Source organism: Nerophis ophidion, linkage group LG04, assembly GCF_033978795.1.
Source record: "Nerophis ophidion isolate RoL-2023_Sa linkage group LG04, RoL_Noph_v1.0, whole genome shotgun sequence".
Classification (NCBI taxonomy): domain Eukaryota; kingdom Metazoa; phylum Chordata; class Actinopteri; order Syngnathiformes; family Syngnathidae; genus Nerophis; species Nerophis ophidion.
This window is the reverse complement of record NC_084614.1, coordinates 64,049,521-64,077,389: the sequence shown is the minus strand read 5'-3', so window position 1 is coordinate 64,077,389 and position 27,869 is coordinate 64,049,521. Positions and strand designations below refer to the sequence as shown.

At 38.0% G+C, this 27,869-nt stretch overlaps 3 protein-coding genes and 1 non-coding gene across 5 annotated transcripts in view; 3 read left to right on the top strand and 1 right to left on the bottom strand.

Annotated features, from left to right (window-relative positions):
- Window positions 1-14,015, bottom strand: part of ncf1 (neutrophil cytosolic factor 1) — a 21,682-nt gene extending 7,667 nt beyond the window's left edge. For both annotated transcript variants that reach the window (XM_061898776.1, XM_061898777.1), the window contains exons 1-6: window positions 13,858-14,015; window positions 13,693-13,773; window positions 10,336-10,411; window positions 9,395-9,560; window positions 9,185-9,231; window positions 8,863-8,985 (exon numbers count right to left, since the gene is read on the bottom strand). In XM_061898776.1, coding sequence (XP_061754760.1) covers window positions 8,863-8,985; window positions 9,185-9,231; window positions 9,395-9,560; window positions 10,336-10,411; window positions 13,693-13,773; window positions 13,858-13,929 — 565 coding nt within the window. In that variant the 5' untranslated portion in view covers window positions 13,930-14,015. The remainder of the gene's footprint in view (window positions 1-8,862; window positions 8,986-9,184; window positions 9,232-9,394; window positions 9,561-10,335; window positions 10,412-13,692; window positions 13,774-13,857) is intronic.
- An 8,499-nt stretch (window positions 14,016-22,514) lies between these two features.
- LOC133551743 (histone H1-like) lies at window positions 22,515-23,821 on the top strand. Its single transcript, XM_061898771.1, has one exon. It carries the CDS (start codon window positions 22,559-22,561, stop codon window positions 23,153-23,155), a length of 597 nt encoding a protein of 198 aa, XP_061754755.1. The 5' UTR covers window positions 22,515-22,558; the 3' UTR covers window positions 23,156-23,821.
- A 1,051-nt stretch (window positions 23,822-24,872) lies between these two features.
- LOC133551745 (histone H3) lies at window positions 24,873-26,269 on the top strand. The gene has a single exon (XM_061898772.1). It carries the CDS (start codon window positions 25,064-25,066, stop codon window positions 25,472-25,474), a length of 411 nt encoding a protein of 136 aa, XP_061754756.1. The 5' UTR covers window positions 24,873-25,063; the 3' UTR covers window positions 25,475-26,269.
- trnav-aac (transfer RNA valine (anticodon AAC)) lies at window positions 26,082-26,154 on the top strand. Its single transcript has one exon. It is a non-coding gene; the product is annotated as a tRNA-Val (tRNA).
- Window positions 26,270-27,869: the final 1,600 nt, after the last annotated feature.

Below are 27,869 nucleotides of genomic sequence, written 5' to 3'. Positions count from 1 at the left end.
TTTTTAGACAATCTTGTTGAAAAAAGTGATGGTTGCCTCAGTGACTGAAGTGTACACTGACAAATGAAAGTGCAAACCTGGTTTAACCCAGACAAAGATTAATAAAATAAAATCAATAGTTACCTAAATACTTCCCCAGCACTTAACCAATGCCGTTCGTGGTCTCTGTATGTGTAGGTTATATGAACTGGCTGTGTATAATATTGACTCCTGAGCACAGAATCATGTGTTATTCACAGGATGTAGGTGCCTCAGTTCATCATGTCCTCAAGATCCTCGTCATCAGTGGAAATGCAGCACAGGAAGGCCACAATCCTGCCCATGTGTCAGTCATCGTCGAAGGAAAAGAGGTTCTGGATGACTGCAAAACCGTGGCAAAGGGTTGCCTTCTGCTCATGGGCTTAATCTATGCCATGAACTTGAGTTACCCACTGAAACTGAAATATACATTTGAAGAGTTTCAGAAGCTGTTTCTAGAGCTGGATGTTTTGAAAATGTCGCCCAAGGTACGGTCTTTGCGAAATAAACTTCTATTGTGAGTGTTTCCACAGTGTACATATGCTGTTTTAGCATATAGCTGTTCTTTGGTGTGTGGAAGCGGTACATGTCAATGTAACTTGTTGAAAGATTTTGCTGTTGTGCTTAAAAGTTACAATTCAGGAGATTTTATCGGGTCTTTTACCTGTAATTGTTCGCATTATTGTGAATGTTCTAAAACAAAAAATAACTGTTTTATAAAGTTTTGTCTGGTAATGCTGCTGGAAAATGTAATAAAAGTGCTCTTGTTTGAAAGTGTGTTATTTCATATTTGTAGGAGATGTGTTAAGATAAAATTGTATTTAATTAACAGTAGGCCATGTTAAAGTGGTGTAGGTGGGAGCTTAGATATTATGTAAATATTACTTAAATATTGCCCCGAATAAAGTAAAGAAAAACTAGTTAAATTGTCCTGAAAATCAAGCATTTTTTTAAGGGTTTTGTAAGTAGATACAAAGGTAGTTTTAAGTAAAATTTACTATCAAAGAGTGAGTAAATTTTGTCTCTAAGAAAGAAAATCTCTAGTGATGTTTACTTGAGTTTTTTTACTAAAAACTAATTATTGCTGGCAAGTAAACTTTACTTGACTATTTCCCGAGTAAAAGTTACAAAGAATTTCTGTGTGGAAATTGTTACCTAGCTTTTTTTAAGTAAATGGCACTCCAAATTTTTTTCAGTGTATGCTATATTATGTTATGGTATCCTATGTTATACTATAATATATTATGTAATGCTATGGTATGTAATATTATGCGACACTAAGTGCTACCATTTTATGCAACGCTATGCTATACTCTGCTATGTTATTCTATCCTATGCCACATTATAACATACTATTCTATGGGAATGTTATGCTACACTATGTGCTACTATTTTATGATAAGCTCTGCTATTCAATGCTATGCCAGTGATTCTTAATTATTTCTATTACATCCCCAGGAAGAAGAAAACATTTCAGGCACCACCCCCACTCTCCATTACGACTATAAATAGTGGGGGTCAGCTGAGATAGGCACCTCTTTTGTATGTGCAAATAAATCGGATATATATAGTATGAGATGTGTCCTCAATAGAGATGGGATTTCCATCCATCTGTCCATTTTATACCGCTTGTCCCTGTCGGGGTCGCGGGGTTGCTGGAGCCTATCCCTGCTGCATTTGGACGAAAGGCAGGGTACACCCTGGACAAGTGGCCACCTCATCACGGGGAGATGGGTTTTATGGCTCTTTAAATGGAGCCAGATCTTGAGCGGCTCCTTTAAAATTGTCATTTAAAAGACGGTCTCGTTTCTACATATTATTTAAATGTATTTAAGCAACTCTTTTGTCCCACATGCCATTAGACTGTACAACTCCTCTCTGGGGAGGGGTCAGGGGTACTATGATGACAGGGGATGCAAAACAATAACAGTGCAATACTTTTCAAAACATGGTCACTACTGCCTAGTTTCTCTTGTTATATTCTTATTTTACTATTATATTTTGATTCCCATTGTTGCTCTTTATTTTCTATTCTTATTGTAATATTTTACCCATTATTTACTTTTTAGATTTGATCTTAATTCTGTACACTGATGCTGGAATTTTAATTTTCCTGAGGGAACTCTCCTGAAGGAATCAATAAAGTACTATCTATCTATCTATCTATCTATCTATCTATCTATCTATCTATCTATCTATCTATCTATCTATCTATCTATCTATCTATCTATCTATCTATCCATCCATCCATCCATCCATCCATCCATCCATTTGTTTTCCTCAATAAAACGATCACTTGTGGCAGTATTAAGATTAAAGTTTGGTCTAAAAATCAAAATGAATACATTAAGGCAGAGGGGTTAGTGCGTCTGCCTCACAATACGAAGGTCCTGAGTAGTCAGGGTTCAATCCCAGGCTGGGATCTTTCTGTGTGGAGTTTGCATGTTCTCCTCGTAAATGCGTGGGTTCCCTCCGGGTACTCCGGCTTCCTCCCACTTCCAAAGACATGCGCCTGGGGATAGGTTGATTGACAAAACTAAATTGGCACTAGTGTGTGAATGTTGTCTGTCTATCTGTGTTGGCCCTGCGATGAGGTGGCGACTTGTCCAGGGTGTACGCTGCCTTCTGCCAAATTGTAGCTGAGATAGGCACCAGCGGCCCCATCCATCCATCATCATCTTCCGCTTATCCGAGGTCGGGTCGCGGGGGCAACAGCCTAAGCAGGGAAACCCAGACTTCCCTCTCCCCAGCCACTTCGTCTAGCTCTTCCCGGGGGATCCCGAGGCGTTCCCAGGCCAGCCGGGAGACATAGTCTTCCCAACGTGTCCTGGGTCTTCCCCGTGGCCTCCTACCGGTTGGACGTGCCCTAAACACCTCCCTAGGGAGGCGTTCGGGTGGCATCCTGACCAGATGCCCGAACCACCTCATCTGGCTCCTCTCGATGTGAAGGAGCAGCGGCTTTACTTTGAGTTCCTCCCGGATGGCAGAGCTTCTCACCCTATCTCTAAGGGAGAGCCCCGCCACACGGCGGAGGAAACTCATTTCGGCCGCTTGTACCCGTGATCTTATCCTTTCGGTCATGACCCAAAGCTCATGACCATAGGTGAGGATGGGAACGTAGATCGACCGGTAAATTGAGAGCTTTGCCTTCCGGCTCAGCTCCTTCTTCACCACAACGGACCGGTACAACGTTCGCATTACTGAAGACGCCGCACCGATCCGCCTGTTGATCTCACGATCCACTCTTCCCTCACTCATGAACAAGACTCCTAGGTACTTGAACTCCTCCACTTGGGGCAGGGTCTCCTCCCCAACCCGGAGATGGCCCTCCACCCTTTTCCGGGCGAGAACCATGGACTCGGACTTGGAGGTGCTGATTCTCATTCCGGTCGCTTCACACTCGGCTGCGAACCCCCGCGACCCCAAAAGGGAATAAGCGGCAGGAAATGGATGGAGGGTGTGAATGTGAGTCTGAATGTTGTCTGTGTATCTGTGTTGGCCCCATCGATGAAGTGGCGAGTTGTCCAGAGTGTATGCCGCCTTCCGCCCAATTGTAGCTGAGATAGGCACCAGCGCCCCCCGCGACCCCAAAGGGGAATAAGCGGTAGAAAATGGATGGATGGATGGAATACATTAAACCAATATTTTCACTATAGCTGAGAATTATTTTGAAGGCTTTTTTCTAAATAGTTTTAAACATTCCACAAGATGGTGCCATTTCCCCATTCTTTGATAGTGACGTCCCTATGTAGCGCTTTACCTTGTGTGTCATCATCCCCGCGGATTACCCAGAAGTGCATCCAAATGCAACGTTTCCTTTGACTTTGGTTAATTTTCTTTTCTTTTCCACTTGCTGATATCCACCCATCCATCCTTTTGTACCGCTTGTCCCCTTCGGGTTCCAAATACAGCGGTAGGTTTAGGTGCTTATTAAGCTCCTCCCCTAAGTTAACTGCCTGCCTACTGGGACGACTCTAACTCGGTGATGGCTTTACTCTTATTACAAATAAAGCCAAATAAGCTTTTAATTCTGATTCTGAGAGGGCAGCGTGGCCTTGCATTAGGAACGGCTCTCAAACAAACAAATTAAAACTGCGCATCGGTTATCATCGTTCATTTGAAAGAGCCATCAAAGGACTAAAACTCGTTCGCGAACGTCACATCTCTAGTCCCCAATGGGACAAGTATATAAAGCTGCGGCCTTTAGGGAGGACGACAACGGACGTGAAGCGTGTCTTAAACAAAAGTGAAGCTGCAGATACGATGCTTAACACGGAACACAGAAAAAACGTTAGGATTAGGTTAGGTTTTGGCAGTGGCAGGCCGTGCGTTTCCCACCTCTGCCTTCAGTTAACGTACGACTTCAAAGATTACCTCTCAAAATACCATAACTGATGTCACCACATGATCATTGCTCGAGAAATACTATACAGGAACACATTTACGCCCTACTGGGCATTGAATTACAGCAACGGTATACAAAACAGGTTATTTTCTGGCGCATTTAAAAATCAATTAAAACACATCAGCAATTAAAACATATCTTATGTGGTACTGTCAAAATTAAAATGGCAAAAAACATATTAAACGTGAAAAAAATTAATATCAGTACGACCTATTCGACACCGTATGAGTATAAGCCAGCAATACCCCTAGTTGTCGGCTTATTCGAGTGGCAATGGCGAGCATTTAATCGCCAGAACAGCTGAGCTTGCTTCCGGGGTTGGCTGACATCGTCTCACAAAATGTAGTTTCTCTTTAAATATCCTTCTTGAAAATGGCCTTGCAAATATACCAGTACAGTGGGGCAAAAAAGTATTTAGCCAGCCACCGATTGTGCAAGTTCTCCCACTTAAAATGATGAAATAGGTCTGTAATTTCCATCATAGGTACACTTCAACTGTGAGAGACAGAATGTGAAAGAAAATCCAGGAATTAACATTTTAAGAATTTTAAAGAATTTATTTGTAAATTATGGTGGAAAATATGTATTTGGTCAACCATCCAAACCTCTCACTGATGGAAGGAGGTTTTTGCACAAAATCTCACGATACATGGCCCCATTCATTCTTTCCTTAATACGGATCAGTCGTCCTGTCCCCTTAGCAGAAAAACAGCCCCAAAGAATGATGTTTCCACCCCCATGCTTCACAGTAGGTTTGGTGTTCTTGGGATGCAACTCAGTATTCTTCTTCCTCCAAACACGACGAGTTGAGTTTATACCAAAAAGTTCTATTTTGATTTCATCTGACCACATGACATTCTCCCAATCCTCTGCTGTATCATCCATGTATCCATTTTGGCATAAACTCAACTTGTCGTGTTTGGAGGAAGAAGAATACTGAGTTGCATCCCAAGAACACCACACCTACTGTGAAGCATGGGGGTGGAAACATCATGCTTTGGGGCTGTTTTTCTGCCAAGGGGACAGGACGATTGATCCGTGTTAAGGAAATAATTAATGGGGTCATGTATCGTTAGATTTTGAGCCAAAACCTCCTTCCATCAGTGAGAGCTTCGAATGGTTGACCAAATACTTATTTTCTACCATAATTTACGAATAAATTATTTAAAATTCCTACAATGTGAATTCCTGGATTTTTTTTCACATTCTGTCTCTTACAGTTGAAGTGTGCCTATGATGAAAATTACAGACATCTGTCATCATTTTAAGTAGGAGAACTTGCACAATCGGTGGCTGACTAAATACTTTTTTGCCCCACTGTATATCTGCCATCAAATCAAGGTTTTGTTCTCCCTCTCTGCTATACCGGTCTGGCTACGGCGCAACACTTCCTGCTTCCTGCTAAATCTAAACTTGTTAATGGTTACTCACTTTGGAATGGCAAGTGAGTATCCAATCACAGTCTCATTAACATATAGAGAGGCTACTGTCAACAACTTGTGATCTGATTGGCTACCGCAACTGTCTATCAACTCAATGTATACTCCAATTCATCCGATAACGGTCCCGGTGAGTATCCAATCACAGGGTGCGTAACTGTCACATTCACGTGAGACCTTCTGGAAGGCCTTATTGACAACAACTTGTAATCTGATTGGCTATCACAACTGTCTACCACTGTATGTCCCCGATTGCTTACAGTGCGCCTCAACGGCGGATCAGGCGGAAGACGGTAGATTTAAGAACTACCACAATGGCTGCAATGGCGGAAGAAAGGCTGCAGCAAAAAAGGGTCCCCAGTGGCCTTGGACTCCAAGCCACTGGACCCTGACCTGATTCTGTCAAGGATCGTGTGGTGACTGTATGTGCACCAAGTCTCCCCATGCTAAACAAAGTCACGCACAAGCATCCTCCATAAAGGGATACACCCCTACCAGGAGGATCGTTATACTCCTTCGAGTGACCGCCGATGATGATACAGTGCACGGACGCCCGCATTGTTGATTCTGAAGGCTTCTGGCAGATTTCGTACAGCATGGCAACATAAGCTAGCTGAATTCTGATTGGATACAAACTAAAACTAAAAACAACAGCACTGGAACGAGCGTAATACGACATGAAGAGAATACGGATACTTTTAGATATTTAGGGAAAGTAAATAAAATAATAATTTCATTTTTAATTAAGATTTCTGGTTATGTTAGGCCAGCAGAGAAGGCCTTGCTGGCCCTGACGGTACACCACTGGGTTTTGGTTAGGGTTTTATATAAGTAGCCGAAAAAGCAATAGATTCAACGACAGAAATAACAACAACCAATGGTGCATTGCATTAGCCATCTTGTATCACATTACAAATCAGGTGTCCACCCTTGCGTTGTCAGCGCTACTGTGGGCGAGTCTTTAAAAGATGGTTCACGTCCGTTGTCGTCACCCTAGTGGGCACAACATCGAATAGTTCTGCGGCCACAGCTATACCTTTTTCATGTGTGAATGCTTCTGCACTCAAGTCGCTTTCATCTGACCAGAACGTCATCAAAAAGTGATAGTGTTATAATTTTTCACCAAAATAAATAGTTGATTACTGGGCAGAAAACAGGTGATAACATGTTTTAGGAACTCATATTAAAGTTCCGCCACTCCTGTCTCCGACTGTTCACCCACAGACACGCTCTTCGAAGAAAAATATTCTGTAAGACTGTCGGAGCCAAAATACTTGTCCTCTTCCATTCTAATCTTCTAAGCCAGTGGTTTTTAACCAGGGGTTCAGTGAGTCGGCCTCAGGGGTTCGGCGGAGGTCAAAACACACCCGACTCATCGTGTAAATACAAACTTCTCCTTATCGGCGTATTACGGACACGGCAACAGTTGACTGATTTGCAGGTGTGTAATTTGTTGCGAGTTTATGCACTGTGTTGGTTTTGTTGTTTGAACAAGGTGATGTTCATGCACGGTTCATTTTGTGCACCAGTAAAAAAACCCATTGTAACACTTTAGTATGGGGAACATATTCACCCTTATTAGAGGTGCTTATTACCATGCAAATTAGTAAAATTGTGGCTCTTAACCAGTCATTAAGTACTTATTAATGCCTTATTCGGCATGGCCTTATTATTACCCTAACCCTCTAACCCTGACCCTAACTATAAACAAATAACTCTAAATTAAGTCTTTATCACATAGAATATGTTCCCCTAGTGTCCAAATAACTCTAAATTAAGTCTTTGTTACTTAGAACAGTGGTTCTCAAATGGGGGTACGCGTATCCCTGGGGGTACTTGATGGTATGCCAAAGGGTAGGTTAGACTTTTTTTGAATATTCTAAAAATAGCAACAATTCAAAAATCCTTTATAAATATATTTATTGAATAATACTTCAACAAAATATGAATGTAAGTTCATAAACTGTGAAAAGAAATGCAACAATGCAATATTCAGTGTTAACAGCCAGATTTTTTGTGGACATGTTCCATAAATATTGATGTTAAAGATTTATTTTTTTGTGAAGAAATGTTTAGAATTAAGTTCATGAATCCAGATGGATCTCTATTGCAAGAGGGCCCTTTAAGTTGATGATTACTTCTATGTGTAGAAATCTTTATTTATAATTGAATCACTTTATTTATTTTTATTTTTCAACAAATTTTTAGTTATTTTTATATATATTTTTCCAAATAGTTCAAGAAAGACAACTACAAATGAGCAATATTTTGCACTGTTATACAATTTAATAAATCAGAAACTGATGACATAGTGCTGTATTTTACTTCTTAATCTGTTTTTTTTTTTCAACCAAAAATGCTTTGCTCTGATTAGGGAGTACTTGAATTAAAAAAATTAATCACTTTTTTTCACTGAAAAAAGGTTGAGAACCAGTGACTTAGAATATGTTCCCCATACTAAAGTGTTACCAAAAACATCAAACTTTGTCTTGAATTTGAATTAAAAAAAAACATTGTATTTTTCACTAAACAAGGGTTCGGTGAATGCACATATGAAACTGGTGGGGTTCGGTACCTCCAACAGGGTAAAGATACACTGTTCTAAGTGCAATAATTTGGTTCAGAAAATGTTGACTTTGATTAAAATTGCCACAAATGCGCTGATACTGAGATCAACGAGAGTGGAAACCATGTTTACTTCGGTAAACACTGTCGTACTTGCGACGTCATGACATCATGTCAGCATGCGGGTCAGACTGCATTCACATTACAAATCGCATTATATTTGTAATGTGAAGGACCACTAAAAATATCGTATTTGACAAAAAAAATCCAAATTGGACGCCCAAACCTGCAGTGAGAAGGTGGCCTTCTTGTTGGTTGAAGATGGTTCATTTTTTTATCCAAACGTATTTTCCAGTTGCTGTTTTGTGCTCTGCTATGTTACATTACAATAGCTTTAAGTTAGAAGTAAGGACAAGTTTGTTGTTGATTTCTCACCATTCTGTTTTTTCTCCACAATCTCTACCAAATCTCCAGAGTGGAGGTTGAGCTCGTGTTTGGATGTCTTGATGAAGTCTGCAATCACTCTGTACGTGTCCAGGATGATGGGACTGGATATCTCTAAAAGGGGATAAGATAATAAACTGATCTTAAATAATGATTATTACTATAAGATCTATGGATAAATTAGGAAATTGTTCCAAAGGCGATGTCTTTTAATCAGTGCAAATGAAGCCCTTTATTTGTAATATGTGAACATCAAGGTGGCCATAAACAAATTGTAACAATTCAGCAATGACCAGTTTGTTTAACAACTTACCAGAAATATTGACTTTGTTCTCCACAAAGGTTTCACTTTTTTTCACTCTGAAAAAGGAAATAATGATCACTCTCCCTTTGTTTCATGTGCAAATTAAATGTTGTTGACCCTGATAACTACAACGTAGATTTATAACAAATATATATGTTTTTTTTACTATTTTATTCCAACACAAAACAATGGCCAGGGTTTATGGTTTTCTATACTGACGTGTTTGGAGCAGATGGGTTTTCATCCTCTCGTCGAACTTTGAAGAAGATGTTGAGGTGTGCGCAGCGCGAAATGTGTGGTGGCAGGTTCACCAGAGACTGGCAGTATTCGGCCAAGGTGCTCTGCTTGTTTTCCCGTGACCTTTGACTCTCCACCCACCGCGGTGCTGTGTACACACACACACACACACACACACACACACACACACACACACACACACACACACACACACACACACACACACACACACACACACACACACACACACACACACACACAGATTGTCAATTCACATTATTACCCGTGAAAAGAGGAAGCATTGCAATATTCCGCTTTACAAATTTTGGTTGGGTTTCCCCCTACAGCTTGATTGCCTCAGAAAAGACACAGAAAAAAACGAGAAGTCAAATGTTTGACCTGCAGATGCTTCCTGAAGTAACCTCACTGCAGCGTGATAAAAAGGGTGTCTCAAAAAAATAAAATTTTACTCTTTTTAATGGCACATAATGGAACATAATGTCCCACATCTGCAGTCCCCTCCAAGGTTTCTCATTGTCATCCCATTAGGTTGAATTTGTTCTTGTCCTGATGTGGGATCTGAGCCGAGGATGTCGTTTTGGCTTGTGCAGCCCTTTGAAACACTCATGATTTTGGACTATAAAAATAAACTTTGATTGATTGATTGATTGATTGATTGATTGCCTTAATCTAATGTAAGTAAATGTAGTATTGAAAGTTTCAATTTTGATGTGACTTTTTTGTCATTAGGAAGAAACATGTCAGTATTTTTGTTTTAGGGTGATTTAAGGAAAGGAGGTGGCAGTTTTAAAATGTACATTAATATACTCGGGTAAATTTGGCTGGCAAAACAAAAAAACAAATGGAACAAAATGCCCTTATAGATCTTCTAAGCATATAGGAATGTGTTGATTCACCCTTACCTGGCAGTGAAGGAATGATGCGATCTTTCTTCTCTATTAGTCCAGATTCAATAGGAAACATCTCTTTAAGGGATTTCTGTGAACATAAACTGTATATAAGACATTTACTTTGACTTACACTGACTGTATTGTCTTGTTTGTTTAAGACAGGGGTCTCAAACTTGCAGCCCTGCCGGTCATTTGCAGTCCCCTACATTAGTGGTTCTCAACCTTTTTTCAGTGATGTATCCCCTGTGAACATTTTTTTTAATTCAAGTACCCCCTAATAAGAGCAAAGCATTTTTGGTTGAAAAAAAGAGATAAAGAAGTAAAATACAGCACTATGTCATCAGTTTCTGATTTATTAAATTGTATAACAATGCAAAATATTGCTCATTTTTAGTGGTCTTTATTGAACTATTTGGAAAAAAAAGATATAAAAATAACTAAAAACGTGTTGAAAAATAAACAAGTGATTCAATTATAAATAAAGATTTCTACACATAGAAGTAATCATCAACTTAAAGTGCCCTCTTTGGCGATTGTAACAGACATCCATCTGGATTCATGAACTTAATTCTAAACATTTCTTCACAAAAAAAGAAATCTTTAACATCAGTATTTATGGAATACGTCTACAAAAAATCTAGCTGTCAACACTGAATATTGCATTGTTGCATTTCTTTTCAAAGTTTACTAACTTACATTCATGTTTTTTGAAGTATTATTCAATAAATATATGTATAAACGATTTTTGAATTGTTGCTATTTTTAGAATATTAAAAAAATATATCACATACCCCTTGGCCTACCTTCAAGTACCCCCAGGGGTATGCGTACCCCCATTTGAGAACCACTGCCCTACATAATGACATTTTAACTGTGCGGCAAAGCCCTGATAGCAACAGGAATACTAACAGCTCCTAACATGCTTTTCGGTACCTTTTTATGTTTTGTTGTATTCTTTTAAAGTTAATGTAATAGCCCATGACTGTGTTGTTGCATGTTTATGTGCCGCGTGATGCATATGGCGTTATTTCTTTTATCACACTGTGAGTCACACAGTTATGTTGAGTAATGACCTTCTGACATTTTCAATCCGTATAAAATTGCTCTATGAGTTTCTTGAAGGCTAACAATTGTACAATCAGAAAACAATTCACTCAAAACGAGGTTGCCAAACGTACGGCCCGTGGGCCTGTTCCGGCCTGCTAACAGATTTTTTTCAAGGCCAACGTTATGAGTTTCCTAAGTATGAATATAAGCGGAAATTTTTGAATGAAAGAAACTGCTGTTTTTAATGTGTCCACTAGATGTCGCAATAGCAATTATTTTTATTGTTGTAGATCAGGGTTCACCAACACGGGCCCGCAGGCACCAGGTAGCCCGTAAGGACCAGATGAGTAGCCCACTGGCCTGTTCTAAAAATAGCTCAAATAGCAGCACTTACCAGTGAGCTGCCTCAATTTTTTAAATTTTATTTATTTACTAGCAAGCTAGTCTCGTCTTGCTTGACATTTTTAATTCTAAGAGAGAAAAAAGTCAAATAGAATTTGAAAATCCAAGAAAATATTTTAAAGACTTGGTCTTCACTTGTTTGAATAAATTCATTTATTTTTTTACTTTGCTTCTTATAACTTTCAGAAAGACAATTTTAGAAAAAAAAATACAACCTTAAAAATGATTTTAGGATTTTTAAACACATATACCTTTTTACCTTTTAAATTCCTTCCTCTTCTTTCCTCACAATTTAAATCAATGTTCAAGTATTTTTTTTTTGTAAAGAATAATAAATACATTTTAATTTAATTCTTCATTTTAGCTTCTGTTTTTTTGACGAAGAATATTTGTGAAATATTTCTTCAAACTTATTTTGATTAAAATTAAATTTTAAAAAATTCTGGCAAATCTAGAAAATCTGTAGAATCAAATTTAAATCTCATTTCAAAGTCTTTTGAATTTCATTTAAAATGTTTGCTCTGGAAAATCTAGAAGAAATAATGATTTGTCTTTATTAGAAATGGTCCAATGTGTTATATATTATAACAAAGTTCAGATTGGATTTTAACCTATTCAGAACATGTCATCAAAATTATAAAATTAAACTTAATCAGGAAAAATTACTTATTATGTTCCATAAATTCATTTTTTAATTTTTTCAAAAAGATTCGAATTAGCTAGTTTTTCTCTTTATTTTTTCGGTTGAATTTTAAAGAGTCGAAATTGAAGATAAACTATGTTTCAAAATTTAATTTTAATTTTTTTCGTGTTTTCTCCTCTTTTAAAAAGTTCAATTAAGTATTTTTTTCATCATTTATTCCCTGGAAAAAACCTTCCGTAAAAGGAAAAAAAATGTATGACGAAATGACAGACAGAAATACCCATTTTTTTTTATATATATAGAATTATTTATTAAAGGTAAATTGTACAAATTGGCTATTTCTGGCAATTTATTTAAGTGTGTATCAAACTGGTAGCCCTTCGCATTAATCGGTACCCAAGAAGTAGCTCTTGATTTCAAAAAGGTTGGTGACCCCTGTTGTTGATGATGCTACATATGTAAAAAAAAAAAAAAGCCAAATGTCAGTGCACCAGTCGAGGAAAATGAGCGAACTACATAAATAACATCCTGTAATTTGATTTTGATATTATTTTTTAATCTTGATAGATTTAAAATTAACCCCAATGAGCTAGACGAAGTGGCTGGGGAGAGGGTAGTCTGGGCTTCCCTGCTTAAGCTGCTGCCCCCGCGACCCGACCTCGGATAAGCGGAAGAAAATGGATGGATGGATGGATGGAGTTGACTGGTGAACATCATCACATAATTTATTCAGAAAGTATAATTAACGACAAACAAAGATAAAATACTATTGACGGCAACATAGCATAAAAAAAACCCAACAACATTATGATTTGTACGTTTTCAGAATGCGCTTGTTCTGTTTTTAAACAAAGAAAATAATCTGAAGATGTCTTTATTTTTAAGTTATCGCGACGTGATTTTCCTAGTCCAGCCCACTTGGGAGTAGATTTTTTGTCCATGTGGCCCTTGATCTAAAATTAGTTTGACACCCCTGACTTAAAGCAAGCTAAAAGGCCCTGGTTAACCCAACAGAATGATGATATGTATTATTATGCAAAATTGTATAATTACATTTACTCAAGTCTGCCGAAGTGCAGGGTCACTGACTCATTAACATTGTTAGTATAGGTAGTTAACACATTTTCTAACTTGATTAAAACAGGATTCTGAAGTGAGTACTGGAAGTGGCCCAGCTCCACCCACATTTCTACCACCTGCGACCCCAAGGTTTAAATGAGTATGAGACCCCCGCCGTAGAGCCCTGCCGTTTCATTGTAAAGGACAAATAAACTCACATGGAAAGTGTGGATTTCAGGATATGTCCTGTAGATGAGTTTCTCCGAGAGGTCGTTCCACTTCACCATCAGCATGTACACCTAAATTAAGCAAGCCCTTTTTAACAAAGAAAAAAAGTGCAAGATTCATCAAGATGCTACACATTGACGTGTTTGAAGCCTTACGTAGTGTTGACTGGGGTAAAAGCGTTTCTCAAAGCCGAGCAGCTTCACGTGTCGGACGTACAGTTCCTCCATGTTGACTGGACAATGACTCGCAAATAGAACGATGGAGACCAAGTGAGGTGAGAAGCAAATGGTAGCTTTGATATACTGCACAGTGTGTGCAAGTGTGTGTGTGTATTGTGCCATCAACAGCCCCCAGGAGTCACTTCCCCTTAAAACTACATGTTTTTTTGAAAACGCAAGTAACTGCCTAAAAAGAGAAAGGAAAAACATTTTACCGACATTTACCATAAGTGTAATTTAATGTGTAAGTATTTATTTGTTGTTGTTTTTAAGTTTATTCTGAACATGCATACAGTTACAATAGAATACATCACCATCCATCCATACCTTTTTCTACCACTTGCCCCTCTTGGGGTCACAGGGGGTTGCTGGAGTCTATCCCAGCTGCATTCGGGCGGAAGGTGGAGTACACCCCGGACAAGTCACAACATCCCAGGGTCAACACAGATAGACAGACGACATTCACACTCACATTCAAAACCAGTTTTCTTTTAAGCAATACACAAATGTATCAGTGCTGTTCATCTATTTTACAATTTGGCAAGATAGGGAAGGAAAAAAAATGTTTTGGGATTGCTACTAGTTAATTTGACAATCGACAGAATCTATAAAAATGTATTCCCCAAAAATGTGTTACAACCCCCGTTTCCATCTGAGTTGGGAAATTGTGTTAGATGTAAATATAAACGGAATACAATGATTTGCAAATCATTTTCAACCCATATTCAGTTGAATATGCTACGAAGACAACATATTTAATGTTCAAACTGATAAACAATTTTTTTTTTTGCAAATGATCAATAACTTTACAATTTGATGACAGCAACACGTGACAAAGAAGTTGGGAAAGGTGGCAATAAATACTGATAAAGTTGAGGAATGGTCATCAAACACTTATATGGAACATCCCTCAGGTGTGCAGGCTAATTGGGAACAGTTGGGTGCCATGATTGGGTATAAAAGCAGCGTATATGAAATGCTAAGTAATTCACAAACACGGATGGGGTGAGGGTCAGCCCTTTGTAAGCAAATTGTCGAATAGTCTTAGAACAATATTTCTCAACGAGCTATTGCAAGGAATTTAGGGATTTTACCATCTACGGTCCGTAAAATCATCAAAAAGTTCAGAGAATCTGGAGAAATCACTGCACGTAACCGATATTACAGACTTTTGATCCCTCAGGCTGTACTGCATCAAAAACCGACATCCGTTTGTAAAGGATATCACCACATGGGCTCAAGAACACTTCATAAAACCACTGTCAGTAACTACAGTTGGTCGCTACATCTGTAAGTGCAAGTTAAAACTCTACTATGCAAAGCCAAACCCATTTATCAACAATATCCTGAAACGCCGCCGGCTTGGGTGGGCCCGAGCTCACCTAAGATGGACTGATGCAAAGGGGAAAGGTGTTCTGTGGTCTGACGAGTCCACATCTCAAATTATATCTGGAAACAAAGGACGTGGTGTACTCCAGAACAAAGAGGAAAATAATCATTCGGATTGTTATAGGCGCAAAGTTCAAAAGCCAGCATCTGTGAGTGTATCAGTGCCCAAGACATGGGTAACTTACACATCTGTGAAGGAACCATTAAAGCTGACAAGTCCATACATGCTTTGAAACAACATAAGTTGTCATCCAAGCAACGTTATCATGGACGCCCCTGCTTATTTCAGCAAAACAAGTGTTACAACAGCGTGGCTTCGTAAAAAAAGAGTGCATGTACTTTCCTGGCCCCGCCTGCAGTCCAGACCTGTCTCGCATCGAAAATGTGTGGCGCATTATGAAGCGTAAACTACGACAGCGGAGACCCTGGACTGTTCAACGACTGAAGCTCTACATAAAACAAGAATGGGAAAGAATTCCACTTTCAAAGCTTCAACAATTAGTTTCCTTAGTTCCCAAACGTTTATTGAGTGTTGTTGAAAGAAAAGGTGATGTATCACAGTGGTGTACATGTCCTTTCCCAACTACTTTGGCACGTGCTGCAGCCATGAAATTCTAACTTAATTATTATTTGCAAAAAGAAATAAAGTTTATGAGTTTGAACATCAAATATCTTGTCTTTGTAGTGCATTCAATTGAATATGGGTTGAAAAGGATTTGCAAATCATTGTATTCCGTTCATATTTACATTTAAAACAATTTCCCAACTCATATGGAAACGGGGTTTGTAGTCTGAGTACTTTAGTGACAGAAGTAGGGAAAAAGAAAAAGCTTTTTTTTTTTTTTAGGAAAAAAGTTATGGTTGGCGATGGGTACTCAATACAATTAGTCCGTAGAATTCCATAAAAATTATGAAATCTATTTCAAGTTACATAAGTTCTGTCTAACTTTTCCACTGTTTCAGCAACCATGTGAACTTTTAAAAAGGGACTTTCATCCTAACACTTTATTGTTCAGCAGAGACAAAGAGGAAGGAAATCAATCACCCCCCCACTCCCACCCCCATACACACATTAAGGTCAAACCTCCTTTTTATCTTGTTATAAATCTGAAATGAAAACATGAAGTGTTGCAAGTGAGCCTGTTCAAGACATCAAATGCCATTTTAGACACACAAAAATATTTATTTCAGAGGATTTAAGTCTGTATATGAGGATTTGCTTCGGCACAGTGCTTGCCTGCGGATGTGTGTATTTATTTCATCATCAAAACCCATAAAGAGTTACTTCCTCTTGTGAATACATGTTTTTGAAAAGTCCTCTACTTCATCGAAAAAGAAAGCAAAAACTCTGTACTGACATGTTTGATGATGACAACCTGTACTTGGGAAAAAACCCAAAAACTAAGCAATCTAGTTCTCCAAAATGTTAATTTCGTGCTCTTTGGCAAAAGAGACAGCTTGGGGAAAAAAAAAAATATTTTGAAGGAGAATAATAGCCATCCCAAAAAAACAAACAAATATAAAAGATGTTATGAGAACAAACTGGGAATTTTGAAAGTTTTCAGAAAATACATTATTATTGATTTTTGTGTGTTTCGACTTAGAATTAGACTGAGGTATAGACTAATTTTATTGATCCACAAAAAAAATTGTTCCACAAAGTAGCTCAGTTAAAAAGGATGGAAAGTGTAAGGATGGAAAAGACAATGCAGATATAAAGTAGACTAAAAATGTACCATAGTAGCAAAATAAAATTTAACATATATGTAATATTTACATATTATATATACAGTCTATAGTATATAGTAATATATTATATTATTATATTATATTTGTATATAATATATACAAAAGTTTTAATAAACAAAAAAGTAAAGAATGTTGTGATTGACAGAAAATGTTAATCTCAGTGCTTCTCAATTATTTTTTGTTACAGCCCATCGAGGAAGAAATAAATATATAAAATAAACCCCCCCGCGCAACTGTAAATAGTATTTTTCTATAAAAATGTTATAAATATACCCCTGCATAACATTAAAATAAAGAAATATAGGTGAACTTACAACAGAGGAAAATATTTATAGTATATCAATTTGCCTGAAATGAAATCCTAATTGAATTGATAAATATTTTTTGACCAACTTAAGCCATTTGATACTGAAAAATAAAATAAAATGGTATCACTAAATAGTAAATTCAACATAAAATAAATTGGTATCATTCATCCATCCATTTCCTACCGCGTGTCCCTTTAGGAGTCGCGGGGGGTCGCTGGAGCCCATCTCAGCTGCATTCGGGCGGAAGGTGGTGTACACTCTGGACAATTCACCACCTCAAATAATAAATTCAACATAAAATAAAATGCTATCAATAAATAATAAATTCAACATTAACTTAGCAGCACAACATATAAGACACTTTAACCGACAATAATAAATGCACAATTCATGCTGATGTTTTTCTTATATAAAAACAAATTGGGAAGTCAATGAGCATATTTTGTAGTGCCCAACTTTTCAAAGCGGGGTTTAAAGTATGATACTGCATGATACTGATAAAGCATGTTACCCAGGGTCACACGCCCCTCCCTATATTATATTACTGGACTTATGGGACTTCTACAGGCACAGGCAAGGAGAAACACACTCTAGAACACAGGCATCAAACTCAAGATCTGGCTTGCCACATCATTTTAAACTGCAAGTGAAGCCTACAAATAAAACCCGTCAAAAAAGTACTTTATATATTCTAACTAAAAGTATACATGCCAGAAAAACATACACGGGATAGGATAGTCATTGACAAAATTATGTGGTTGCAGTCCACATTTTTGTACACAGTAAGAAAAGTAGAACATAATGAGTATTAATAATACATATACATATACATATTGTGCACTAAACAATTGCACTATGTATGAATAAATAATAGACCAAAAATACTATCTTGACACCAATATTGCACACTGAGCTAAAGTTTTCTCAGCAAGAAAAAAAAGTACAATAAAACAATTTAAATTTCAATACTATTTAATAATGCAACATTATTGTCATACATTCCAAACATTGTTGGTCAAATGAAAATCAAAACTTAAATGTCTGCTTGCTGCATGGGGCAAGTTATGCATCAAATTGTGTACTCAAAAAATTTGAATAGATTTCATAGAAAAAAAATAACTTGCAGTACAGTTTATAGAATAACAACGGGTGGTACCATATTTCCATTTATTGTAGTACACTGTACAAACAACTGCATATTTTATGGTATAAAACTGGCAGGTCAGTCAACAACATTTTTCTGGTAAGAAAAGGTTGGTACCGTTTCTTCATTTACAGTAATATGTGGAAAAAATAACCAAGCGACTGCTCTGCCAGTTTTCCCTGCAAAATCATTTTATTTTACAGCATACTTAACAACAAAACAATTTATATATATATATATATATATATATATATATATACATATATATATATATATATATATATAATTCACTGTTATATGCCGCCTTCCTAAAGGGGAACTGCACTTTCTTTTGGAATTTTGCCTATCGTTCACCATTATTATGAAAGGCATGAGGACGGATGGATTTTTTTGAATGCATTCCAAATATTAAATATTCGTAAATAAATTTCCGCTTACGGTGGAGCTATTTGAAGCTACACTATCCCACCCATAAAATTTGACAAATAACTATTCAAAAAGCACCGACAATACTCAATTTACGTTTCATCACTTGAATTTTAACGATGTATTAGTGATATTGTTATTATAATAGACAAACTATTGATAGCCGTATTTACATCATCGAGTGGTCTGCTGCTTCTTCGCTTTCCTGCTCCCTGTAATTTTATTGTAGATCATAAATCATGCCTCTCACCTGAAAAATAGATGGCTGATAATTTAATCAAAGGGCTTGTTCCCCCCTCTGCACCTCCACTCCGTTTCTTTGTGAGGATTATGAGACATTTTTCATCCAATTGGGAATATATGAACATCCCAGCAGTCGACATCCTAATGACAGCAGATATTGTACAGTAAGTAAGGTTTTTATGATGTTTGTTGGCTCCCATGAAGTCTGCAGTGAGCAGAAATCCGTGATAAAGAAAAAAAACAAAAGTTGTGATGTGTTTTTGAAGTTATTGCAAACTAAAAAGTATACTTAAAAATTATCAAAATACATAAATATTAAATGTCATCAGAAATTTCTTAGGCGCTCTATAGGCAGAATTGAACGGCTCCCAGAGGCTCCATTGTAAGCAGACAATGCATACAAAATGCATTAAAAAAAAATCCATCCGTCTTCATGCGAACAAAGGGCAAAATTTCTCCCCAAAAAGTGTAGTTCCCCTTTAAAGCAGCCATAACTGGGATGTGGCTCTGAATGAAAACAAGTTTTTTTTCCTTTTTTGTCCTGTCCAGCTTTGAGGCAAATCATATAGTTGATGTAGATGCTCATATCGGCTGTTCAGATTTACTTTACAAAAGAGAAGTGTAGGATACTTCTCTTGTTGCCTTATTTGAATTTGGCTTTATTAAATTTATTTATATTATCATTTGGTGCAGCCGGGCTGGAGCAGAAGGGGATAGAAAGAGAAAAAATGGAAGACAGAGGGGGAAATTGTGGGGATAAGAGGGGTATTAGACAGAGAGACAAAAACAACAACAGCAAACACAACAAAAACAACAACAACAATAGAACAGCACCAGCACATACGATATGTACAAATATGATCGTAAAAGTGATAGCAAATAAGCAGTTACTGAAATAAATAATAATAAAGAAATGACATTGAGCATGTTTACACTACAACTGGAGCAATGCAAATACCAATAGAAAAAGCGCTATTGATTGTGAACAATACCAATAGTTTACCTCTATTATCAACAATACAGTTGTTCAAATGCAACAATACATAATAACTAGAAAGATAAATAAAATGAAAACCAATTTGACATCACTGCTCTAGAAGAAGTGCCAGTAAGTTAGGATAACACAAAAACAAAACAATCTCTATCACCAAAATACTATTTTGTACATTTTGGTGTTTGAGGCAAGAAAAAAAATGCCACCAGAACAAGTTGATTTGATTGCCATTAATTAGTTAGCAGGTTTGGACAAAAAGTACGGGTTCTGTTTAAAAATGTATTTGTGCAAATTAGTGCCGATGACACCAATGAATTAAGTTAATTAGTAGGATTAGACCATACAATATGTGTTGCTTTGGCAAGTGAGTAACATTGATGTTGGAGTAGGGAAACATTAGTAGTTATTAAAGGCCTACTGAAGCCCACTACTACCCACCACGCAGTCTGATAGTTTATATATCAATGATGACATATTAACATTGAAACACATGCCAATAAAGCATTTATAGTTTACTAAATTGTAATTTTAAATTTCCCGGGAGTTTCGTCTTAAAAACGTTGTGTAATGATGACGTGTACGCAAGATGTCACAGGTTTTAGGAAGTATGAGCGCTGCACACACACAGAGCTAAAAGTCGTCTGCTTTAACCGCATAATTACACAGTATTTTGGAGATCTGTGTTGCTGAATCTATTGCAATTTGTTCAATTAATATTGGAGAAGTCAAAGTAGAAAGATGGAGTTGAGAAGCTTTAGCTTTTAGCCACACAAACACATGGTGATTCCTAGTTTAAAATTCCTGGAGGTGAAACTTTACTATGGATCGCAGCGGTCAAGCGAACATGAACCACGACGGAATGTCAACCAGCAGGTTTCGGTGAGAAATTTGTGGTTAAAAAGTCGCTTCTTACCGGAGAAAAGCTGAGCTTGTGCCGTCCATAGCTGCCGTCGACTCCCCTGAGACATTGGCGTCAAGACACACGTGGAGACACCCCTACGACTATCAGGTACTGTTAAACTCACTAAAACACTAGCAACACAATAGAAAGATAAGGGATTTCCCAGAATTATTCTAATAAATGTGTCTAGAAACATCGGAATCCGTCCCAATGCAATCGCGTTTTTTTTTTCTTTTAAACCGTCGCTATCAATATCCTCAAACACGAATCTTTCATCCATCCATCCATTTTCTACCGCTTATTCCCTTTGGGGTCGCGGGGGGCGCTGGAGCCTATCTCAGCTACAATCGGGCAGAAGGCGGGGTAAACCCTGGACAAGTCGCCACCTCATCGCCAACGACTCTTTCATCCTCGCTCAAAATAATAGGGAAATTGTCGTTTTCTCGTTCCGAATAGAACTTTTTGTTGGAGGCTCCCATTAAAATCAATGTGAATATGTGAGGAGCCATCAACATGTGACGTCATCGTCTGCGACTTCCGGTAGAGGCAGGGCTTTTCTCTTAGCTCCGAAAGTTGCAAACTTTATCGTGGATGTTCTCCACTAAATCCTTTCAGCAAACATATGGCAATATCGCGAAATGATCAATAGAATAGATAGAATGGACCTGCTATCCCCATTTAAATAAGAACATCTCATTTTCAGTAGGCTCGAAAAAAAAAAAAGCAGCAAGTTAGCTGAAAAGATGAAGTTCATCATTAAAGCCGTGATGAGAGAACATAATCAGAGAGCATGAATGGGAGACGTAACTTTATAATCAAGTCCCAAACAAAACCCAAAACAGTTTAATAAAATATGAATGTGAATATATCGATATTTCTAATGCATTCATGTTAAACCAAATGTTCGGTAAACACTAATTATGTTTTACGGCTGATCCAGGAGCGACTGTCTGTAACCGCCCCGAGCCACTGTGGGAAAAACTCTGTGTTAGCTTCCGTCTCAATCTTAGCCAAAAAAAGACAAACCAATCCACTTCATGAGTGGATTTTTCTTTTAATATGAGCTCGAATGTCTCTTCTTACAAGAAAAACGGTGTCACGTTCATTAAAGCTCAATTTGAGATGTTTTAAAGGACGAAAGGTGAGTAAAAGTAGCGCTGGATGTCGCCAAATGACGCACTACCAGAGAGGTTTGAAAGCTGTAGTAAAAGTACTAGAAGGTTTTGGCGGATAAAATTGATTTTAAACTGAAGGTAAAGGGTTTTTCTTGCCGGTTGTGCAAAAAGTGCGGTGTGAGATGTTGGTTTTTCGCGTCGTTTGAGGACGGAACGTGGGGGAGAAAACACAAAAGTGAGTCCACATTTCCCTCCGTAGAGCAGAGCGGCGCCGGTGTTGACTCTCCACGGTTCTCATGTGCCTTATAAGTCCCGCCTCCTGCGCTACAAGAGTTTACTCTTTTCTGACGACACTACCAGAGAGCAAACATGGCAGAAGAAGCACCAGCAGCAGCCGCCGCCGGACCGTCCAAGGCTCAGGCCAAGCCCGCGAAGAAGAGGACAACGGCTTCCAAAGCGAAGAAGACTTCTCCCAACATCGCCGAAGCGGTACTGGAGGCGGTTAAAGGCAATAAGGACCGCAAAGGGACATCAATGGCAGTCATCAAGAAAATCATCGCAGGGATGGGTATCGATATGGAGAAGAGCAACAAGCGCGTCAACAGCGCAGTGTGCCGACTGGTGGTCAATGGCGATTTGATTCAAGTCAAGGGCGCCGGCGCTTCCGGCTCCTTCAAGGTGCCAAAGCAGGCCGATACCAAGACGAAAGTGGTCAAGAAGGTCTCCAAGAAATCTCCCGCTAAGAAACCTACCGCGAAGAAACCAGCGGCCGCTAAGAAAGTTGCAAAGCCTAAGAAAGCCACCACCCCCAAGAAGAAGGCACCTGCCAAGAGCCCCAAGAAGGCAAAGAAACCTGCGGCTAAGAAATCTCCTGCCAAGAAAACCGCTCCTAAGAAAACTGCGAGAAAGCCACCAACCAATAGAGCGTCACCCAAAAAGGCCACGTCCAAGAGGGCCAAGAAGTAAATGTACCGACTCTAAACCGCGTATCACTTCAACCAAAGGCTCTTTTAAGAGCCACCACAACTTCCACTCAAGAGCAATTCCCACATGTGACATTATATAATATACTTTATAATTTGCAAGTCCACTCTATTTAGTTGCACATGCAGTTCAACCATTACAACCACTTAAGACATTGGTTCTCAAATGGGGATGCATGCACTCCTGAGGGTACTTGAAGGCATGCCAAGGGGAACTTGAGATTTTACAACAAATATTGTAAGAATAGCAGCAATTCATTAATCCTTTATAAATATATTTATTGTACAATACTACAAGAAAATATGAAGGTAAGTTCATAAACTGTGAAAAAAACATACAACAATGCAATATTCAGTGTTGACAGCTAGATTTTTTGTGGACATGTTCCATAAATACTGATGTTAAAGATTTATTTATTAGTGAAGAAATGTTTAGAATTAAGTTCATGAATCCAGATGGATCTCTATTACAATTTTTAAGTTGATAATTACTTCTATGTGTACAAATCTGTATATATAATTGAATCAGTTGTTTATTTTTCATAAATTATTTTTATATCTTTTTTTCCAAATAGTTAAAGAAAGACAACTACAAATGAGCAATATTTTGCACTGTCATACAATTTAATAAATCAGAAACTGATGACAAGAGTGTTGTATTTTATTTCTTTATCTCTTTTTTTTCAACCAAAAGTGCTTTGCTCTGATTAGGGGGTACTTGAATTGAAAAAATGCTCAGGGGTACATCACTGAAAAAAGGTTGAGAACCACTGACTTAAAACATATACATATATTTGTCACGTTAATACAGTCTTGTTACACTTAACACTTAGACTTTAGCTATAACAATACATTCTGTCATTGAAATTAAAAATGTTTTACTTTTTTTTTTTTACCTTACACATCCATACTATGTTTTGTTATATAAACACTGCCTTTTTATTTCAAGGCAAATTTACTCCGTAAATCACACATGCATAGTCCAGCTGTTACTGGCTGGGGAAAAAATGCCTGTCAGTGGCGTTTTATATTCACTGAAATATTTAAGTTAAAGTTAAAGTACCAATGCTTGTCACTGACACACACACACTAGGTGTGATGAAATCTGTCCTCTGCATTTCACCCATCCCCTTGTGCACCCACTGGGAGCAGTGAGCAGCAGCGGTGGCCGCGCCCGGGAATAATTTTTGCTGATTGGACCCCCAATTCCAACCCTTGATGCTGAGTACCAAGCAGGGAGGTAATGGGACCCATTTTTATAGTCTTTGGTATGACTCACAACCTATCTGATCTCAGGGTGGACACACTAGCCTTTGTGGGTAAACATGGCTAAAATAACTTCTTAAACAATAGCCTGGTGAAAGAATCAGAACCCTTTTTTTATTGCCATTGTTTGAGAACGGGTTCACAAACTAGGATTTTTTTTTTCTTGGTACAATCGTGCAACATAAAATACATACCACAATCAAAAGCAACCATGCTACTTGCCCTCATTATTGCATTAAATATGTGTAGCATTTATTTAAACATGTTTGAATCGTTACTTATTTAAATGTTTGCTATTTGTAAATGAAAACTTGGGAATAATTGGTACTAGAACAATCATGAATAGCTTAAGAACATTTGTCATTCACTCTTGAAAGGTGGATATTTCAGAAACACCATTATTGCCATTTGATTGGTTCCCTCATTTCAAAATGTTCCCTCCAACAATTTGATTGGCTCATTTCAAAGCCTTGCCCTCCAATAGGTCTTCAGTAACAGCGCGCGCGTCTTTGCTCTGGACCAATCAGCGTCGCCGTCGCTCTACAGAGCAACTATAAAGCTGCGCCTCGCCTCATATTATTATACACCCCTGCATTCACCTGCAAGCGCTTCGTCCGAGTTAGACATGGCCAGAACCAAGCAGACCGCCCGCAAATCCACTGGAGGAAAAGCCCCCAGGAAGCAGCTTGCCACCAAAGCTGCACGTAAAAGCGCCCCGGCTACCGGTGGCGTCAAGAAGCCTCACCGCTACAGGCCTGGCACCGTGGCCCTGAGAGAGATCCGTCGCTACCAGAAGTCCACCGAGCTGCTCATCCGCAAGTTGCCCTTCCAGCGCCTGGTCAGGGAGATCGCTCAGGACTTCAAGACCGACTTGCGCTTCCAGAGCTCAGCCGTCATGGCTCTGCAAGAGTCCAGCGAGGCCTACCTGGTCGGGCTGTTCGAGGACACTAACTTGTGCGCTATCCACGCCAAGAGGGTCACCATCATGCCCAAAGACATCCAGCTGGCTCGCCGTATCCGCGGGGAGAGGGCTTGAACATCGGAACACACCAAATCAACCAACGGCTCTTTTAAGAGCCACTACTTGTTACTGCTAAAAGGCTGAACTTCCTACGTGCGTTTCTCACGGTTAATATCGTTTTACTATTGCAGTATTTATTATAAGCTAATAACGTTTCCTTTTGAACCCACACCTTTACCATACCACGGTTGATTTAATCCAATTGGTTTGAATTTGTCGATACTTGGGCAGAAGCAAAAGTAGTCCCCACCAAATGTTTTACAATGTGACCATATCTTAATTAATGCGTCATCTCAAATAATTTAAATTGTGAAAGGTAACGATATTATGATTTTGGATTCAACAATAAAGTCTAAATATTTGGTATCGGTGATCTCGATATTTAAGAGTTGATCCGCACATCATAACCAATCCTGTCAGCGGCAGCACATACGAATTAGCATGCGAAGGAATATAAAGACGTGGGTGAAGAATAAGTAACACAACTACAAAAATTCTGTGTTAAAAGTTCATTTCGTCAACTCTCATTTTGACCCAATTTGTTACTGGTCACTTTAGTCAGGCAAACGTTCCTCAGTCCCAACGTATATGTTATCAATAGTATGTATGCATGACTTTCACAGTTTCCGTAGTGTAGTGGTTATCACGTTCGCCTAACACGCGAAAGGTCCCCGGTTCGAGACCGGGCGGAAACAAATTTTTTGCCCCTCTTACTGCAAACAGAGATGTTTGAATACATAAATGTGATGACTTTTAATTGAAATGTAACTGAATGACTTTAAAAGATGAACAATAAAACTGGTAACAATCTTGCGATACACTGTCCTTTTGTACATCAGTTAACTAGTCAGCCGCACAACTGTTTCATACAAGATGGCTTTGAGCAGCTTATTCATCAGGTTACATTTGAAAAATGCAAAAAATCACCATTATTCATATTTTTTCCATTTTAATTTTTATTTCATTTATTCATTCAAGGTCAAAACAAAGAGCAACAATTAACATAATTTCACAATGAATTACGAATGGGAAGGAAGAAGAATAAACTTATATCAGCCCCGTATTCACGCAGTTACATTTGTTGTGTAACTCAGAACACTTATAGCAATATTTCAATTTCACAACATGCAACAAAATAAACATGAGAACAAAATCTTCCTCCAAATCATATCTTTTCATCATCATGATTGATTTTATTTAATACAAAAAGAGATCCACTTTGTTTTGTTCCATTGTCCTTTGACTAAATTTCTTCTTTACCTTGTCGTTGTTCTAAATCTCATTTTATTAAATATTTTATTTCCCTTTCAATATAATTATTTTCTCTTTTAGCAAATCTCTTTAGAATGTTGTTTGGTATAATTTTTGCATGTGCTTTGTGAACGATTTTTAAGAAATTATACTCTACCAATTCATTAAATTTCAAAGTTTAACTGTTTGGATATTAAAACTTGATCTCCTTTGTTCTTTAAATCTCAACTCCCTCGACATATAATTAGGCATCCACAATGTTACTACTGTTGCAAAAAATCATAAATTTAATTTTACTAGTATTAAAAACAATCTATTAACATCAAACCACTTATAAATTTTGATTAAAAAAATGTCAACTTCCTCTAACATATCTTCAATATTTTTACTGAATACAATAAGGTTGTGTCGTCCGCAAATAAAATACACTTAAACAGTTTGGAAACCACAGTAATAACATTGACATACCTTTCCGCCAAATTAACTGATTCAAAAAATTAAACAGGCTAACGCTATCGCATACTGCTATGTTAATGTTGTTTAGCTTTTTGGCAAACTGTCTGTCTACGGTCTGATGCTGGCCCTGCCATGAATTGATTAACGTGGACCCCGAATTAAACAAGTTGAAAAACTTATTTGGGTGTTACCATTTAGTGGTCAATTATACATAATTTGTACTGAACTGTGCAATCTACTAATAAAAGTATCAATCAATCCAAAAAAAAAAAAAGCCAGGGCGGCACAATATGCCGGCTCTGGGGTTCCTGTCGCTAGCCTGCCTGACTGCGTGTGGCCAGTGGTCCCTTGTTCCCTGGGCACCGCACCTTCTGCCTTGGGTTGGACTCTCTGAGTGGCTGGGGTCATACTTTGGCACACACTGGGAGACATATATAGAGTACATACATACTCACATACACATTATTATTCATAGCGTACATATGTACATTCACTCATACATACACACACAAATACATAGGTACCTATTAGGGGTGTTGGAAAAAATTGGTTCGAATGCGTTGTGCGATTCAGAATCGATTCTCATTTTTAAAATATTGATTTAATTTTTTTTTTTTTTTTTAACAATCTAACAAAACAATACACAGCAATACCATAACAATGCAATCCAATTCCAAAACCAAACCTGACCCAACAACACTCA

Bases quoted from the DNA above. Each gene is read 5' to 3' on its own strand.
- LOC133551743 (XM_061898771.1), top strand. From the start codon at position 22,559: ATGGCAGAAGAAGCACCAGCAGCAGCCGCCGCCGGACCGTCCAAGGCT.
- LOC133551745 (XM_061898772.1), top strand. From the start codon at position 25,064: ATGGCCAGAACCAAGCAGACCGCCCGCAAATCCACTGGAGGAAAAGCC.